The sequence below is a fragment of the Rhea pennata genome, chromosome 14, assembly GCF_028389875.1.
Source record: "Rhea pennata isolate bPtePen1 chromosome 14, bPtePen1.pri, whole genome shotgun sequence".
In the NCBI taxonomy this organism is placed as follows: domain Eukaryota; kingdom Metazoa; phylum Chordata; class Aves; order Rheiformes; family Rheidae; genus Rhea; species Rhea pennata.
The window spans coordinates 12225930-12245801 of record NC_084676.1 but is presented as its reverse complement, the minus strand read 5'-3'; the positions used below and the strand labels follow the sequence as shown (position 1 = coordinate 12245801).

Sequence of the window (19872 nt, the reverse complement as noted above, 5' to 3'; positions counted from 1 at the left end):
TACTGACGTTTTTACAGAAAACTCTATCAAAGCATCTATATCCTGAAAGAATATTGTCCTATAGCATTTACTCCGCTGTACTGCTCGCACATAAATGATACATGATTTCAGCCTTTAAGTAAACAAGCTATGGCCATACACGGTACACTAACTCCTACCTATTTTACAGCCGCAGGAGCATCTGCTCACAGTCTCAGTTTGTAGCTACTTTCCAGTATGTCTACCACCGTAGCAGTGCTGACTCCTGCTGCCCCACATCCCGTGTCTCTTTTAGACAGTGCCATCATCCACGCTGGGTGGCGATTGGACTCCCTGCTGCGGTTATCCCCAAACCAGTGTATAACTCCTACTGTTAGGAAACATACCTGAGACAGCCTTGCTGGCAAAGACCATTCCCCACTGCAGCTCCCTCCTCCACCTTGGCGCAGTGATGGCCTCCTCCACTAAGAGTTGCCTCCCAGAGAGGTCTTGGATTTCTGTCTTCACACATTCTACAGAAAACACAGTGATATTTTTCCTACCATGGTCTTTCTTTTGTGGGCCGTGCTGTAAGGTTCAACAGCCAGTTTGCAGAGAATACTCCTAAGCCAAAAGACAGCAACAAATTTTGGGTCGGTTCCTGCCAGCTCTGTTCATAATCCCCTGACCCAAAGGAAGAGGCTCTTTCACAATTACTTCAGCCATTCAGAACTATTTTTGCAGGGGAACTTGATCTATCCAATTGAGCTGGAAAGCGGCGTTTTGGGGGGTCTGCCGTACAAATAACATACAGAGTGTTGTGTCTGACACACACTCAAACTCTTGGGCCTGAGCTGTTTATTGGGCCTGCACACACCCCACAGAAACATTCAGGATTTCTGACTGCTCCGATATCACTGCCTCCCGGCTCCCAGAGCCGCAGGCAGGATCTGGAGGACACCTGGATTGGTTACTCCATCCATACTGATCCAACCACAGCAGTCAGGGAAAAGGGAAGGTGGTGAGACCACACCATGATTTGCCTGCACTCTTGGAGTTGGGCAGGTTGCACAAATTCCACACTAATAGGAGAGAGCAGCGTTGCAGCGGGGCTAGTGGTGCTGCCTGTGCCTTTCTGCCAGGCTCTGGCTGCAAGTGTACAGCACTGATTGCTGGTCGCTGGAGAACTCGTTCCCCAGCCGCAAAGCACACACGAATTTCCCTTCAACTTACTGCCACCTCGTGGAAAGTGAGCAGAGTGTGTAAGGGGGGAATATTTGAACAGGATCACAGTAACATTTCAAGTTTTTCCCTTGGTTGGAATAGGGAAAAGGAAAGCAAGCAGGTATTTTGCAATTGAAATTAAACACACTGCCACTGTCCTCCAAACGGCAATGAAAGTGCAGCAGAAGTATGTTCTCTTCATGTGGAAGCAAGGCTTCCTTCAGCCTTTTCTCTACAATCACCTTGAATTTATTTAACACTCCCTTTTCTTGGGGGAAACATCAACAGATTTGCTGCTCCTTAGAGCTGTCACAGGGCTTGGCAGGGTCGGTGAGACACTTTGCCATCACTGATTTTCCTCTGCTCAAAGGGAAGGTCTGGCCAATAAACTCCCCAATAAAGAGCAATCAAGAGCGGTAACATACGGGGGTTGTCTGAACAATCAGGGATTTAGTGCCCATGGAGGAGACCAAATTCAGAGCATCTGAAAATTTCTCCAGTCCTTTCCTACAAGACAGGTACAACATACAGCACCAGGAGTGCACTTATGAAGTCCCTTGCTGTGCCCGTCTATCCCCTCCTCAGGATGGGTTTCCCAGGGTGAGTGCTGGGGCTCTGTGCTCTCATTTTGGCCTACTCAGATTGCCAGTGGCAGGGAAAGATCTATAGGGTTTGGACACATCCCAGAAGAATCCAGACCATCAAAATTGTGCCATAAAAGCTGCTGGTAAATTAGCACAGATCATTCTTTACAAATACAATCTGGATTTGAACTACAATCAGAATCTGAACTGTTCACTCTCCCAAACCACCCTTAAAAAGAGGATCTGCACAAACAGCAATATCCAAAAGGGTTGGTTCTACAGCTAGACCTGTGAGCTTTTTGCGCAGTGTAAGGTGGTAAGGTGCTTGGGAAATAACCTATCCAGGCCTAGACTTACTTCTGCATCCAAATTTCGTTTAAGCATCAGGCAGCAGTGCTGCAGAGCTGCACTGAGCGAGTGACCTAAAGGACAGAATCATCCCAGAAGCAGCTACTTTTTGTAATGACACAAAAAAGCAGATGGAAGGGAAGCAATGGCAGAACCAGCAAACAGTGAAACAGAGGCTAGCAAATTAAATGCAATCTTAACTGCAAACCCCTCAGCTAGTCAGAGAGACTAATGGGGATGACTAGCACACAAAATAATTTTTAAGGTGATTCAGGAAGTTGTATTAAACATTTACTTTTACATTTGCCACATATTGCAAAGGGGGAAGGGGAGGAAGCTGAAAGCGGCCAAGGCACTAGCAAAGTGGAGTTAACTCCTCAAAGCTGCCAGCAGCCTCCAAAGAATTACCTTCTTCTGTTGAAAGCTGGAGGCTCCAGCCCAGCTGCTATGAAGGAAACTCATCTTGCGAGATGCTGCTCTCCTGATGAATCTTCACAAAAACTACATCTCCATCAGCAGAACTGAGGTAGACTGGTATTATCAGAAAATCCAACCTAGCTGGTGTCTTAGCAACTCTTCAGTTCATATTCATTGTCCTTTAATTCAGAAAACCAACAATACCTGTATTTTAAATATTAAAATATTCAAATACTTATTCAGATTCCAAACAGGCTATGAGTGTCACCCGGATTGATCCATAAACGTAGCACATGAATCAGCAACATACTTATCTGTATTATTAAAACTTCGTTTTTTGACATACTCTTCATCACACAGACTGTTTAAGAACTTACAGACCATAAGGGGCTGTGGAGAACAAAATCAAACCTAAAGATAGTCCCGTGTTATAAAAGATGAGAGAGAGATTCATAGATGCCAAGATGAGAGAGCTCTCCAAGGAGCATAAGGAACTGTGGGAAACAGGCTATTTGCTTGGCATAAAATATCACTCACTACAAGAATAGCATCAGGAAAATGTTGCCTCGGTATCACCAGGGAAGAGCTAACTTCTTATAGCTAAGAAGGATGTACCCTCCCCAAAGTTTTTCTTTTTAAAAACATCATCTCTTTTCCCAAAACAGGACAAACAACATCATAAACAGGAGGTATACGCTTTACAGAACTCCAGGCTACTAGCTACAATCAGGACTGGAATTCGTGACTGTTTCTTACCACTCTATCATTTTTGATTAATTTGAGCAAGTAGTCTCACTGGATATGACAAAAACAGTAGACAAAATTGTCTACTTAAATGCTATCAACTATATGTCATTTGCATGCAGAAAACCCCAGACTACAAACGACACTACTAAAGCAAATACCTCTGCTCTACAAAACAGCTGGAGCAACTTCAGAAATTATTGCACTTACAGTGGAGAAGGTGGGAAAGGCTGGATGAGCTCTTCACAACCACCTCAGGACTTAACCTGTCAATCTGACCTCACCCACTATACCAGAGAAAGTACATATATGCTTCAATCTGCTACGTTATCACAGAAGACTGAAGTTTCCAGTTCCGGTGGTATCATGTTTTAACAGGCTTTTTCACACTAGAAAACGTGTACACTTTTTAAACTTATGGGTAGAAAAACAATGAAGAAAGCTCAGTAAGTTTTTTTGGCAGTACAGAACTTGTCTCTCCAACAGCCTGACAACATAGCCATTGCAGTTTAATCAACTGCTTTGGCTCCAATTTGGGAAAGTATTTGAATGCATGCTTATCCTTAAGCACTTGCATGAGTATCAAAGAACAATTCATGTCCTTTGCATTTGTAAATTAAATGGACAGAACTGCAGCCCTGAAAAAAGCAAGAGTCTGCTGCCACATTGACTGTAAATCATCTTGTAAGACATCAGGCAAAAATCAGGCACGTGGAAGAAAGGGCAGACTCCTAGTGTAAAACAACACTTTAAAATGCAAATGAAAGTCAATGGGTTGTAGACCTCTTCTGTGAATTCTCTGTCTGATCCTTCTCATTACAGGCATCTTCACACTGCCACTCACAGCTTTACATTGCAGATTTTGTTTTCAAAAAACAAACATAATTAGCATCCATATAGTTAGCATCTCTGATTCAAATGCAACAAACATTATCAGACATGTATAATACTCTTATTTTGTACATTAACAAACCTTTGAACACAGATGAGCAGTTTGCCCCAAATCATTGACTAGATAGCAATGCCAGCATTCAAATCCTGCAGTCTCTGCATCCAAGCATCTGCCCAAACCACCACAACAGAAACTTCAACACTGACAAAACAAACATGTTGACAGAGCACAAAAAAACATGCTTTGAAACAATCTGTTACATGGATGTATTTATTGCATTGCAGTTTTAGCACTGTTAAATATAAATATTTATATCTAGAAAGCAGAATATTGCAAATTTCATATTATTCAGTGTGTTCATAGCAGCATCAGCTTCCTAATAAACAAAATATTTAGGAAGACAAAGGAATTACAAATGAGTTACACTCCCATTTACCACCATTTGTCCAAAACATGGTATTGCAGCTGTGAAACAGATATTGAAGTTACCAAATCTGACCTTGAAGACACAAGTAATTTCAAGACTCAAGTGTGTCATTGTACCTGATATTCTGCACATTTTAGTGTGTCGAGACATAAGGCTAACAGTCAAGTGCCTGAAGAGGGCAGATGATCTATGTATCTGCATTACCTGACGTATTATACTTTTGATAACAACACGTAGCGTTTTTACAGCACTCACTGCTCCCTAGAAACCCTTGCACAACAGGCAACGATTGCTCTCAGATGTGTTACAGCTGTGGAGCCTCAGGGAGAGAGAGGGAAGGTGACTTCCAAAGGCCATACAGTGAGCAAGTGGCAGTCGGGAGGTCAGAATTTGTCAGCACCTGACTCCAATCCCGTGCTGGTCTGGTAGGCCATGCTGTCCTTGGGTGTTTCATCTAGGAAGTTTTACAAATTACTGATCAGTTAACGAGTCCCAATCCATACAGCTATACTGGATGCATGCACCACCTGGAAAGAGGTCAGCACAACTACTCCCCTCATAATGCCCATTTTAGTCCTAAAGAAAGTGAACACTTCTCTCATTTTCTCATCTCAGAATGATCTGTCAAGCAGAAGATACAATGATACAGCTGCACTTTGCTCTGAAGCAGTGGAAATCAGAAGCAATCGCTAAAGGAGCGGGAACAGCTTTCATTTCTTTCCTGAGGGAGAGCACTGATCTTCTGAGAGGAAAAAGGATGGATATGTTTTTACATAAGCTGATCAAACCACTTTTCATTCTAAACGAATACAAGACTGACTGAAAGTCTCAGGTGTACTAATTTTCTTCAGCTAAGTCACCCAATGTACACTATGAAGCTAGCAGCTAATGAAAGAGTTATCCAGGAACATCAGAAGCCATCTTCCTTCCCTGACAGGCCTTCATTTCTGTCAACTGAGAGCATGAGCACTTAGTGACATCTAACAGGACTTGTAAACATCATGAGAGAAGCCAGCTCTGACAGTCCTCCACTAAAGCAGTCCTTTCTCCTGCAGTTCCTGTTTCTCCAGGAAAGGAACAAGGATAACCAAGCCTCCTACCATCACTGCCTCAGAAGAGGAAATTTGCTTACTCGTTTTTTCTCCCACCGGGTTTCCTCTGCAAAACAGGAGAGGCAGGATCAAACACACCAGTTACTAGGGACGGAGCCTGGCAGTGACTCTGCGGGCACACCTCGCGTGCTGTGAAATGCTCACAAAATAACGTATACCAGATCTGTCTCTCTCCATCCTCCCCGCGCCATCTGTGCGGCACAACAGCCCAACGCTGGCTAAATTACACCGAAGTGTATAGCAAAACCTCCTCACGAGCAGCTTCACCGTTCTGCCCAGGCTGCTAATGGCCAACAAGGGTGGCGGCAAGAGCTGCTTTTGAACAGTAAGCTGCTTCCTCACATCACTTCTGCCATGTGACCATGGATGCTTTTTTCCTCCTGACACATCGGCAAAGCATGACAGAAAGAGTTGTGAATTTTTGGCAAGCGTTTGTCCTTTCCAAGTCAGTTTTAAGCTATACCCAGCTCTTGCTGATTCCATGGTGGCTACAGAGGCAGGACAGAAGAAAAGGTTTTTTCCTTCGAATGACAGTGGCTTTTAAAAGAACCTTTTTAGGTACGAAACGCACGTTACTGGCTACATGAGGAGTGCTGTAGTTTTTTAAGAAGTTGTAATGTTTATCTGACAGTGAGATACAGGCACTGCTGGAAAAAGTCTGAGCTACAGTTTCTGAATGAAAACTTAAGTGCATTTTTATCTTTTGGTCCAAGTATACCCTACCAGGGTATTAATATTTTTGGTAAATTAAAAAATAAGCTCAATGGGACAGCACTTCACGAGTCCTCGAATTTGCCATTTTGTTATTTGTGACGTTAATACCAAGAAAACTGCATGGAGCTAGTGCTGTAGACACCTGAGGACTGTAAACTCCAGGTGCTTCTTGCTAGAAACCCTCATTGTAAAGTTAGATTGTTTACACTCAAATCTGCAAACTGACCTGTGTCTCCTTGAGCTCTGTTTTTCTGTATGTGCACAACTGACCTTGGTCCATGGCCTGTTTGGCTCACTTGCCATCAAGTATGGGAGAAATAGCTTTGAAATGACTATCTCAGAATAGACAGATTACCTCAAATCTTCCCCTTCACTGGAAGGCAGAAAGTATTTCTTTAGCCTCTCTTCTTCCTACGGTGGCTTCATACATTTCCACTTGTGCATCTTGATAATAATCTTTTGAGAATAAATATAGATTTTTTGTTTGTAATATCTTAATTACAACAATATGACCTTAGTCACTGTATCAGGCAGTATCACATAATTCCACAAATTCTGTAATCCTTTCAATTTTCAATAACATTTCTAGTAAGTAATAGCTTATCATCATGTTTAACAAAGGTAGTCTTAGGATTGCTATAGTATAAGCTTCAGATATTGAGGCCAATCCCAAGAAGCAAAAGCATGAACGGAAGCAGTTCTGGGCTGTACTAGATGCATTGTAGCATTGACATTTTACACTTTGCAACACAAGCAGAAGAAAAAAAGTCTTTGTATTAATTCACAGTACTTTGCAGTCATGCTTTGAAGCAGACACCAACATATTACTCAACAGCTTCTCAGAAAAAAACTTCCCTGGCTTGCAGGGATCACTGCATCGCCTCTTAAAGGGCATAGCACTGTGCCTTGCAATTTTAACCAGTTGAAGAGCTTTCAGTTTAAGCTGGTGATTATAATTCTGATCCGTTTAATCAAAGACAGAAAGTTTATCTGGAGATATACATCTTCAGAAACTTAGTGTTTTCACAGTTTGCTATCCTACTGCATTTCAAGACTCTGGGTATTATCAGTGTTTCCACCTGGCTCATGTAGGTCTATCACAACAATTTAGGGCCTTAAGTCTGGGTTCTAAAGTCTACACAGAAATTTCTTATTCCAGAAGAACAACAGAAAGGATAATAATGTGTGCAGCATGTTGGACAGAATGTCATACTCAACAAAAATTAGACACCTTCTGTCTTTGCATTTTTTTTCCTGGAGACTTCTTCTGCTAGGTGCAAATGAATGCTTACAACAGCAAACTAGGAAAATCCAGAGCTGTAGGACGGAAAAAAGTGAAAAATCAGTTTACTCCAACAGACCCGAGATAAATAGTTCTTGTGACCAAATACTTAATTTCAAAAGTCTGCCAACTATTCTTGCAGAGAAACGTATGAATTTTAACAATTGCCTACAGCTATCAGGATGTAAAACTGAACTAGGTAAACTAGGTAACATTCGTTAGGGAGGAATAAAAAGTTGGCAGTCAAGCCTACTCCTGCTGAGAAACCTGCCCCTGCTTCCAAATGCTACAGAAGGGAAAGCTGCATCAGGAACAATGAATCCAAGAACTGAAAGACAAGAAACAGATGGAAAACAGTACTCACGGACTATTTCAGTAACAGCCTGGTGAGGAGATGCTAAGTACCTGTCTCTGGATCAGTGAAAACTTTCAGGCAATAACCAAAAGCTGGACTAGCCAGTTGAGAGAAAGAACAACAATCTCATTTTCTACAAGCTGTTTATTTTCCTTTGGCCTTATTTATTCTACTACCACAGGCCTATTTAAGAAGTGTTTGATAAAAATGAAGCACCTGTGCAAAAGGATTTCCCAAGAAATAATCCTATTCATGCTATCCATAACATAAAGCTATCACAGCAATTCTCAGCCCATCACCACTCAAATTTTTTTCCCTACTTTCCCACAGCACAGATGGATTTTACGCCATGGTCCCATGAACATCTCATTCAGACTATATTAGAAAGGTCTACAGAATTGTATCACCATACAAAGAAAACAGACATTCTTAAAGTAATCATGAGATTTTGCTCCCCACTGAACTGTGTTGGCAATGAAAAGATAACTGATGACACAGTAAGAAATAACTGACATCACACTTCAAGAGTATGTCATTAAGTCATTTCTGCAGGTGTCCGATATTTTAAAAACGAGTCTTAAAAATTCTCAAATTTTCACAACCCTTCTTTAGAGATAGTTCAGAAGATTTTGTTCCTTGCAATAACTTGGTACATCACAAGAAACATTCTTTAGGAATCACTGCTGTCCATCAGGCTGAAACATGTCCCAGAAATACTGAACAGAATGCAACCAGTTTATCAATCCTTTCCAGGAAGTTCTTTATACTTAGCCCAAAGCTTTTTTACTTTTACACAGTTCTTTGTTTCTTAAGACTACCTCTGCTGTTTATTCTTTAATGCAATAACTTCAGATATCTATGCTCCCATCATCTTGCTTATGACACTGCTGCAATAAAGGAATGGCAGCAGCAAACAGCTTTTTGAACAAAGAACTTGGATTTTATGCTGAGATTGGAGAAGGAAAATCAATGAAAGAAATAACCAGGAAAAAAAATTGTTTCCAAGTTTTTTTTTTTCCACAGCTTTACACGAATACTTAAGTGAGGTAGAAGACTTCATTCCAGAATATCACATTCACTTTTATTTAAAGAGCAACTTTATCTGAAGGATTAAACATGCAAGTGACAAAATACATACAAGCTCACTTGCTTAGTCACAATCAAATACTATGCTTCAAAGAGACAAATATCATAAAATAGCATTTTGAAAATGGGCTTTAAAATGATACGTCAGAAAAAGCAGGGAATAGGAAGACATGTCCAAAGATCCGAAGTTGTAGAATGGGCTGTATTTAGGAAGCAGTTTGGAAATAATGAGAGAGGTAGATAGGAAACTAGGAAACAAAGGAAGGACCATCAAATAAAACCTTAAGTCTAAAATGGAAGACAGAATTTTAATCAACTCCACAGGCAGATGAGAAAACAATGAGAAAAGAGGAGTAGTAGTTTAATAATGAGGTAGAGCAGGAAAGAGTAGACAAACTGTACAGTTCTGAACTGGATTTGCTAATGTAACCATTTTGGAAGAGCGGATCAGTGGTGATATAAAAATCAAGGCACAAATGCAAGTCTAAGCACCAGCAATTTTCATGAAACTTAAGAAAAAAACTTGTAGATGTGAAACAACATACACATGCAAGACTTCATGTTGGGAAGAGCAGAGAAAAAAATGTTCTGATGGAAGGAAACACTGAGATTTCTAGTAGCATCTGAAAACTTTCTGAAGCGTCAACTGAGAGGGAAACCAGGCAGTGTAGCTGCAAGAACACGTCTTATTTAATGCCCAAGGCAGTAAAATGGTGAGACAGAAAGAGAATTAAGAACATGAGGTCAAGAAACGCAAGAACTCACTTCGATGTCACAGTATGATGGGCCTAAGTGATAATACGACACCCTTTGGTCAAGTGTGAAAGAAAGGGGAGGTGTCAAAAGCAGTAGCCTTTGGCATACACTAACAGAAGAGACAGAGATGGTCATCCCAGCAACCGAAACAAAAACAAAGCATCAGAAAGCAGAGGGAAAAAAAACCCACAACCAAAAACATGATAAAAAAATGCTCCTTTGCAGTAAAAGCTGGTAAGTCAAGAGGAGAAATAAGTCCCTTGTTTCTAGCTTCCTAAGTTTCTAGTAATTTATGAGAGTCCTGGTCAGCTGATGACCGCACAGAAAGCCAACCAAGCAAGGTTCAGAAGGCCAAGAGAACTAAGGATAAATAAAACAACAACCTTCCTAAACCAGATTTTAGAAAGGAGTGTCCTGAGGACACAAAGTACTGAAGGAGGGGAAGTAAGGGGAGGGGGAAAGGGAGGGAAAAACAGCGGACTACACGAATACCCATAGGAACAGCCCAAGGGAGAGGAAGCAAGAGCCTCCAAGGGAAGAGACTTTTTGGTGCCTAGTTGTATTTCAGAGTAGGAAGTGATTACAGCAGTGAAGCTGTACATAGTAAGAAATTATAGATATTTATATTTATTCTACTCTTGATGGAACTGTCTCAAAATTACTTTTTATTTAGGCACTTCTTTCCCATGGTGAACTTGGGTTTGCAGCTCAGTGGCTAAGCTGATCAGTCACCAGGCCCCTAGCCATATGAAATGCTGACATAAAAGTTTCAGGCTCCCCCAGAGGCATACATCTGCTTTGTGTGTCCAGAAACTTGTGCTAAATGATTTCTGTAATTCACCCAAGCATCAGACATACTCCTAATGACAAGCAAACAGCGTGCTGCATTTGCAACAACAGAAATACATGTCATTGAAGAGTCCAGTCATTCAGTTTGAGGACTTATGGCATCGTTATGCAGTACGTGACATCTTACAAAGCATCTAAAAAGTTGTTTTACCCATTGCCAGTTCTAACCATTGCCCTAGCAATTCCTAACTTCATTTTAAACACAGGAGCTAATGCAAAGCTTAAGATAACTGAGATGAATATAACAACAGAAGGGTGAAATCTAGTGTTATTTGTTGTCCAAGAGGTCAGACTAGATATTAACAGCTTTATTTACCCTCAAACTTGGTATGTAGCTCTTGGAAAGCAGTTTGTACCTGCAGAAGCCTGGCCTGATCTACAGTACCTTAAGAGTACTGCTAAAATAGAACCACTAATGAGCTAGGCTTGACTTAAAACTTTTATACTTCGAAATAACCTCAGGCACACCTCTAAAGCTCAGTTCAACTGGAATTAGAAGACACATCATTTACACAGATAGGAAAGACTCACAAAGATTTCTGCTCCGTGAGAACCACTGGAGAGGCAGCACCTCTAGTTTCAACGGAGGGAAGTTGAAAGGCGCTTAGATACAATACAACCGTGCTTAGCACAAACACTCATATCTGAGAAAACCTACCTCTTTGCACACTTCACTATTACACCAAGTAGTAAATGGATGAAAGACAAAAATACAAATTTCAATATGCCTCCACAGCATTCACAGATAAAGTCCAAACATGGAGGTCCCTGGACCAGCTACATTAGCTGCTTGCTGGTGATACAGGGCAAAAGCACACCAAATAGGAGCATAAGCTTTGTCACTGAAAAATTAAAATCTTGCCATCATTCAGAGAAAAAAAACAATTTTCTATTAAAAGGTTTTCTATCATGCAGAGCATTACAGAGCTAACTATGAAGAAGAGGCTAATAGCCATCAGAAGTACATCATCCCACTTTTTTTATATACTATTTCAAAATTACTACTGGAATTACATCTGGAAAAAAACACATCCCTGTAACAACAGTACATAAACTGTTGGTTTCATCAGTAATCTTCTCTTGAGATTACTCGGAACACGTGAAATATACAGCATTATTGACTCACTTCTGGTGAAGGTCTAAATTTATGCTCCTTAAATACATGCCACAATTAGCTCCTCTAACCAACTACAGCAAAACTCTCTTCCAGCTCTCTTCATTTAGGTTTCTTTCCGGGAGCGCTGGGATCTGTGCTCATCTCCCTCATCTCACAGAAACAAGTGTGTTGCGGAACTTGTCCTGAGAACCACCCCCAACAAAGACCGAAGAAGGCTGCTTTGGCAACAAGCTCAGGATGCCCCAGTTCAAACCATCTCCCCTACCTTGTTATGGCAATGGGAAAACAGTCAGACTACCATGATATTTAACAAGAATGCTAAATAGCAATGAGAGCTACAATTCATGCTATCAAATAAATACACTGAAGAAGGCTCAGCCAAATCAGTGCGCTAAATGGACAAGCAAGACATTCTCTCCTCGAATAAAAATCTGGTTTATGTGGCGCGTGAACACCTGCTGATAATCCACCTTGGGCCTCTTCTTTCTCCGTGACTGGCTTCTTGCCTGGGTGCCACCAGCACTGGCACTCTCTGTGTGGACAGCCCCGCTACCCACATCAGCTTCACCTCTGATAGCCAGATGCAAACTGTCACCTGGCATCTTCTTTTCTCCAGCTCTGCTCAAGCGTTTTTGCCTCTCGTGCTCATCTTCTGTTCTCCCTCGTGCTGATCCCGCTTTCCATCCAAGCGTCTGAGAGTCATCTGTCAAGACTAGCTCCTCTGAGACAGTCTTTGAGTCAGCTCCCTTCTTTACTGAAGACTCCTGCAGTCTGAGTCTGTCAAACAGCTGTAAAGGAACATTTGTGTATATGACCACACTCATAAAACAAGCGAAGCCTCTTGTTCTGCACTTCAACATGGTGGTTGAATATATAATCCTGAATCAGAGGTCACAATACAGAATTAATGTGTTGTGCACTAGCAAGAGCAAAATTTATTACACTTGCAATAAATACTACTACTTGCCAAAGTCAGATCGTGATGTAAGGTGAATGGATCTCTTGCACACGCACAGGTATCTTTTGTGAGATCACTATGGAATATAATGTGGGGAGCAATATAGATGTCTAGTAGCATTTAACTTATGGCAGGAACAACAGAAATTTACCAAATTGCTTCATCAGTTTTCTTTCCACAACTTTCTTATAATGTTAACAGATAGTACTAGAGAGATTTCTCTCCTTTACTCCTTAGGCAGGACACAAATCCTTGTGAAAAGGAGCCTCCGTCATCAAGGAGCGCATACTGAGAAAATAATAGATCATTTGTGCTCCCTAAAACAAACTAAGGGAGGCCTTGAGGATATTCTGGAAGGTGAGCTGACCAAAAACAGTAGAAAAAAAATAGAACAGCAGATCCAAAGCATTATGTGAACTCATTAATCTAAGAGTACATGATGCTGATACTGGAAAAGAAACTGCTTTTATTCTGTCAGTAGGCAAGGTTTTTTTTATGAAATACTGACACATGGAAAGGATTCTGAGTGAGCCTGTCTCTTCCCAGCAACAGGATGGAAAGCCAGTCCTGTGAGAGAGGGCTAAAGAAACAATGACAAATGATTATTTTTAATTAATCTTTAAAAAAGGAGACGGTAGGCTCCATTAGAAAACAGATTAAAGTGGTATGAATTTAAAATCCAGTTCCTAACAATGAAATTGTAAATGTTTTTATGACGCTTCTCTGATTTTCAAAAGGCCCAAAGCTATATCATTCAACAGGCACAGCCCTGTCAAATTTTTTTATCATTTTATTGTTCAAAAGTTCTTCTATCATGTCTTCAGTTTTTGACTTTGTAAACATTGGTTTATGCAGCTGGTCCTAGAGAGTATCTTGCTTTGGAGCAGCAAAAGCTTGGTCTTCACAGTACTTAAGACACACTGTGTCATTGATTAGAGACAAACACCGTGGTTCAGATTCATGCACTGCCAAATCACCTCTCGGAACAAATTCGAACCAGCTCGCTCATGGGCACAAAAAAAAATCATTTGTGCCAAATTAGCTACGACACAAAATACTGAATTTACGCTTGGCTATGGGAAGAACGAAAACAGTTCCAGCTAGACAGTACAGAACGAATGCATCAAAAAGCATAAAGTGACTTTATAAAAGATCAGCACATTGTACTAAGTGGTGGCAGCAACTGTGATCTGATATTAGGAACCCTGAAAGTCAGAACTTTTATAACACTGAACTATGGCCAAAGTACCTCCAGAAAGGCCAGAACATTATTTTTTTTGTTTTTTTCAGTTCAAGCCATGTTTTAATCTTCTGTAATAAAAGCAAGTAAAACATTTCAAATGTAAATATAGCTTTCCAGTCAATGTTCCTCTTTTATTACTCTGAAAAATTAGATACTTCAAAAATTAAAATGGGAGATGGCTACCTACCCTGGTTAGAGTGAGCTGAGGTTCAACATAGAAAGCTTTGCCCAGTACTGGTTTCCTGTATGTCTCATCCACATCCGTCAGGGCCTAGAAGATTAAAAAAATTAAAAGTTCAAAATTAAAATAAAAGACATAAAAGGCCTTCAGACCAGCTTTGTGTCACAGCATTGTAAATTATGCTCTATCTCAGGGACAGTGCATCTCAGGAACAAGCTGTGCTTTGGAGCTGGCTTCTTAACATCTAAATTATAATGAGGTATAAAAGCAACAGAGCTGCAAAGCTTAGCATCCATTCTGCATTACTTGCAAAATCTCTGAGCAATGCCTGCAAAATCCTTCTATTTTTCCATCTATTTCCAAGTTTTTCACAGCTCCAGGCTCACAAGCTTTAATAGCTACTTTCTCCATCCTTTGTCTGTAAAATCTTTGTAAGATAGAAAAGAGTGGAAAAGAGACAATCCTCTGCTTTTATCTCTGACATGCAAGTGACTTGTTAGTGAAAGAAAACTGGCTACCGCTACGAGAAGTTTGGATTTTGCAGAGAAAGCTTTAGAAGCTTCTGATATTCTTCATATTCTACCTTGCTGGGTTCTAACCCAAAACCTTGAAACTATCAGGAACTCTTCAAATTTCCCCCTTACCCTCACCTAAAATCTCCTCTAAGATGGTTAAGCATTGCTAGGACATTCCAGTTCTACATCAGGCACTATTTAACTCTGAAACCCAGTGCTCAGTGAAAGGACAAATTAGCTTTATGGGCCACAATATCACACTCATTTTCTTAAAATGTGATTTGCTTAAACCTGTTGCAAATTCCTGTGTAAATCAAGGGCTGGAGCAATAATTACCATATTCCAGAACTTGTCAAATGCAACCAAAAACCCTGTGCAGACTCCACGAAGCCCTTTGAAAGTGCGGATATGGACATTGATTTTCACACCATCTCGGACACAGCGATGAAGCTCCCCCAGTGGGCTGCCTTCATGAACTAAAACAGAAAGAGAATGTCACCGTGTCACTTGTTTTCAACAAAATGTATTTCCATAGAAAGTATGTAGAAATCTGCTTTACTGTACAACAGACCTTGGAACAATGCTTGCTTTTACAGTAAAAGAAAACAGAAGCCCCAAAACACAGTAATGCACTGTGACTGTCATTACTAGATTACCAAACCGCTTTTACAGCAAGGACAACAAAGACTGTAGAAAATATTAAGGTTTCGCTTTGCATAACAAATAGCCAAATCAGCCTTAGCATAAAAATGTTGCTATATTCAAAAAGTATTCTAGGTAATCCTCATTTTAAATAAACATGGTTCAGAGGAAACAAAAAACTCATGGAGGCAGAGAGCGGTTTCCAGAAAAAAGACACTATCTAATTAAGAACACCCCAAATTAGTTATGTGTTGTTAAAAAGAATAGTATCGGATCCATCACACAGATGTGCTCCTTTCTTTACAAGGAGATTCTGAAACAACAGATGACTAGGACTTCTTCTAACTAACTAAATTGGATCATTTTAAATTGATGAAAATGTATTGTTTCAGTTAAGTCTTTGAGCAGCCAGCACCATGAAAACACATCCTTCAAAGACAGGCAATTCTTTGGCAAAGAAATATAAAGACTATAACCAACAGACACCAATGAAACTATGCTAAATTGCAGAACAGTAACACTAGTAACACTTTTAACCAGGATAAAAACTCAGTAACTTACGTGGTACAGACAAGCCCCATCTACACACTATAAATCTTTGCATATAAATTATCTAGAAAGGTAGATACCATTTACGTTACAACTTCTACCCGAGCCATGGTGAAGTCATCTCAGCGATAATTTTTAGCTACTGGAAACACAACCGTGGAATTGCACAGCACTTACTGACAGTTGAGCAAAAGTATTTGTCTGAAACACGCCTCACACAATTCTTCAAATTAATAAAAACACCTGAAACAGGGATGAACTCTCCCCTTATGCTTTAGGGGCTAAACATTCAAGGTTTTAATTTGCACATTAGAAAATGCATACTGCAAAGCTAAAATGTTACTGCACGACAGCTGATCTGCATTATTTGGCTGCATGGTAATATCTAGACATGGCATGGAAATATAAAGCAGCTTCCTCTGAAGTAACTTATGTTACATTCATTACCTGCAATGCACAGTCTACTTTCCAGCTCTCCCAGCTGGAAAAAAAAATGCTTTAACACAGTGTATACCTCCCAACTTTATCTAGGGTGGTTATTTCATGGGTCTCGGTATTCTCTTCAGCTTAACTGATACTGAGCTCATTTTTTCAATTCACAAGCCCTCCAAAGAACTAGAGATGACACTGTCACCATATCAGATGGATGTTTTTAATCAGGTACAGCATTTTGCTTAAATCAATCTCGAGAATTTGCAGGATCATTTTAGACTTGGGTAAATACACTTTTACACTGGAAGTTTATCTAGTACTTCAATTTTACAATAAGTTAAATCTTTATTTCTGTCTGTGCCTTTGCTTATTAAGCCCCTATAAGGCCTAGTAGAAAAACATTATCTTTATGGCCCTACCAAATCTAGGTAACACATGCTGCTCCTACTTTTCCTTACTGTGCAAGGCTCCAACTTTACCAGATCAAGAGAGTAGAACACATTATTCAAGAAGCCATTCAATAATCAGACATCTACTTCCCAGAAAAATAAAACCAGCAATGTGAGTAATTTATCTCTGCAACATACCTCTTCTGCAAGCATTAAAGCCTGTTATGACCAGGCTCTGCATGCAGCCAGATTGGCCTGTAGCTTTTGATGCTGTAAATATCAGTGTTAATTTTTCAATCTGCAGGAAAGTTAGTTTTTCTCTATTTGTATGAGATAAACACACATTTAATATTTGGATTCTGAAGAATTATTAGGAAACTACTGTAAGCCAGGGGGCAAATACCTCAGGAGAGACTAAATAAAGATCCAAACTCTGGTTAAGTTCAAGTCCTGTCCTCAGGGTAGATTTTATTAAGAGATAAGATTCAAAAACAAAAGCAAAGCAAGTCAAAGCACTTGAAATAACTCAGAACACTATCAAATGTCTTTCTAACTGCTCCGCAATAACCGCTTGCACAAAGGTTCTTTACCCCTTGGTAAATTCAAGGTAATTTGGAATAGCTTCTGCTGTAATGAAGCAAAACAGGCACTGCTACAGTAGTTTCATTTTTACTTCTATAGCTGCACGTGAGACATGCATGTTTCCCCTTGTGACAGGCAAAATAATCTTACTCCATTCTACACCTTTGACACCCTGAATTTAAGAAACACAGCACATTACGTGTCGTACATACTTCTAGAGGAAGCTACCACCTTAGAGTCCAAGCTTCAAGCACAGTCCCATCTGCTGCGCAAACAGAGCCCCTACTTAGAGAGAAAGCACACAATTCTGGGTATAAGTTATTCTTAAAACTCTCCATACAACCGAGCAGCACTTCACACGCCAGTTACGGCAGTCTTCCTCAAAGTCCACATTGTTCCCTCACTCATTGCTCAGACATGCAGAGATTAAACATGTGCTCTGAATGGAAGTACCAAATTTATTTGCTAGACCACTATTAAAGCTAGTTCTTACAGAGTTTTTTCTAAGTTTCAGTCATCTAAATGTGAATTTTTTATGTGAAGATCCTAAATCAATATTTAAGGTCAATTCTTTGGGGAAGCCTACACAAACTGATTCTCTGCATTTGTGCAGAACCCCAAGCTCACACGATGAGTGAGATTTACAGTCATGTAGCACCTGTGGCAATGAATATATTACATTTTGGCATTTAAGCATAAAAAAGTTCTGCTTTGGACATTCAGACCTGAACAGTCTTGGGCTTTGCTTTTTTAGAAAAAGAGTATTAAGGCAGTATTGGTGGTTAGAAGAGATACTTGACTCCAATAAAGACGTGATATTTGTAATTAAGTGCACCTAAGTTACATCTCATTTGACAGCCGTATCATTTAGTTCTTGGTATAAGTGCACAAATTACACCCTTTAATATTTATAGGCTATTACCCTGACTGTGTACGTAACTTTTATATATGAAACTTGTATCGTCATCACAGATTTAGCAATATTTTATCTCCCTCCCACCTCAGTCCACTGTTCTATCATCACGTCTCTAGAAACACCAGCACTCTATTTATGTCCCCAGGATGTACAGTTAGCAAACCTAGATTTTTAACACTGCACTACAGACTCATGCTGTGGTTACGATTTAACTACTAGCTGCATGGGTTGAAATCTTGGTTTAAAAACAGTACTTTTGAAAGCCTAGCAGTTTATTTTCCCCTTTTCCTTGAAGTCAAGGGGATGAACGTAATCAGCCAAGTAACAAAGGAAGTCAGTATAGCAAAATCAGAGCCGCCTCTGAGTAACCAGTTCTGTGAAATGTGTTGTTGCCATTTCTGCGTATAATTTGCCCGGCTGCTCATCACTCATCGCCGCACAGTTACCATTTTCCAGCCAGGCTGCTTCCCTCTCCCTATCCCATCCGCAGAGCACTGTCACCCAGCCGCTTTCCTCCGGCCATTGCACTGCTTAGACCTCCAAACCCCACATTCCCCAGCCAACTTCTCTGCAATTCCAGGCAACTCCTCCGGATCTCAGGAAATCTCCCAGTCCTCCTCTCCCCGTGCCTGCCCCAGGAACCCCAACATCTCCTTCCCTAGCACTCCCACTTTACACCTTCTTTTCTCACCGATATCCACCTTCCTCTGCTACCCCAGCCCACGTTTTCCAGCTCCCACCTCCCATCCTGCAGCTCCGTGATCCACACACTGCTTTTGGGCACCTGGCCCAGCCGCCACCCTAACTCCACCACGTACCGGCCCCCCTAGGCCAGCCCACGGCCCTGCACTGATGCTGACCCCCCTGCCCAGAAAACGGCCCTCCCGCCGCCGCCCTGCTCCACCGCGTCCCAGCGCCTCTCCGCCCTGCTCCACCGCGTCCCAGGCTGGACCGCCCTAGCCCGGCCTGGGCCTCCAGGCCGCTCCCCAGCCCCCCTCCCTCTCTCCAGCCTCTCCGCACCCCAGCACACGGCCTGCCCCCCAGCCCGCCCCCCAGCCCCTCCCCAGGCCCCCCAGCCCCGCGGCCCCCTCCCAGCTCCGCACCCACCCCGCCCGCCGCCCGCGCCCTTACGCGGCATCCTGGTGAGCACGTTGCGCGGCGCCCTCCTGCGCCGGGCCGCCGCGCCGCCCTCGGCCGCGCCCTGCTCGGCGCCCGCGTTCACCATGAGGCTGCGGAGGCGCTGGATGCGCTCGGGGTCGGCGGCGGGCGGGCCGCGGCGGGCGGCGCGGGCCGCGGCGGCGGCGGGGCCGCGGCGGGCGGCGGGGCCGCGGCGGCCGCGCGGGCGGAGCAGGCCCCGCTGGAAGCTCTCGTACTCGGCCAGGTTGTTGAAGCAGGGCGCGCCGGGGAAGGGCAGCGGCGTGCTGGCCGAGTACAGCGCCAGCAGCGGGTCGAAGCGGCTGGAGCTCACGTCGAGGCGGCTGGGGCTGGGGGGCCGCGCGGGCGGCGGCGCGGGCGCGGGGCGCCGGTGGGGGCGCCGCGGCTCCCCGCCTCCGGCCACCCCCTCGTCCTCCTCCATGCTCGGCGGCGGGCGGCGGCGGCG

At 42.2% G+C, this 19872-nt stretch overlaps 1 protein-coding gene across 1 annotated transcript; it reads right to left on the bottom strand.

Moving 5' to 3' along the window:
- Window positions 1–4439: 4439 nt before the first annotated feature.
- LSM11 (LSM11, U7 small nuclear RNA associated) lies at window positions 4440–19848 on the bottom strand. Its single transcript, XM_062587580.1, has 4 exons — window positions 19404–19848; window positions 15099–15238; window positions 14254–14337; window positions 4440–12653 (listed from the first exon to the last, which is right to left on the bottom strand). Exons 1-4 carry the CDS (start codon window positions 19846–19848, stop codon window positions 12249–12251), a joined length of 1074 nt encoding a protein of 357 aa, XP_062443564.1. The 3' UTR covers window positions 4440–12248.
- Between the last annotated feature and the right edge of the window lie 24 nt (window positions 19849–19872).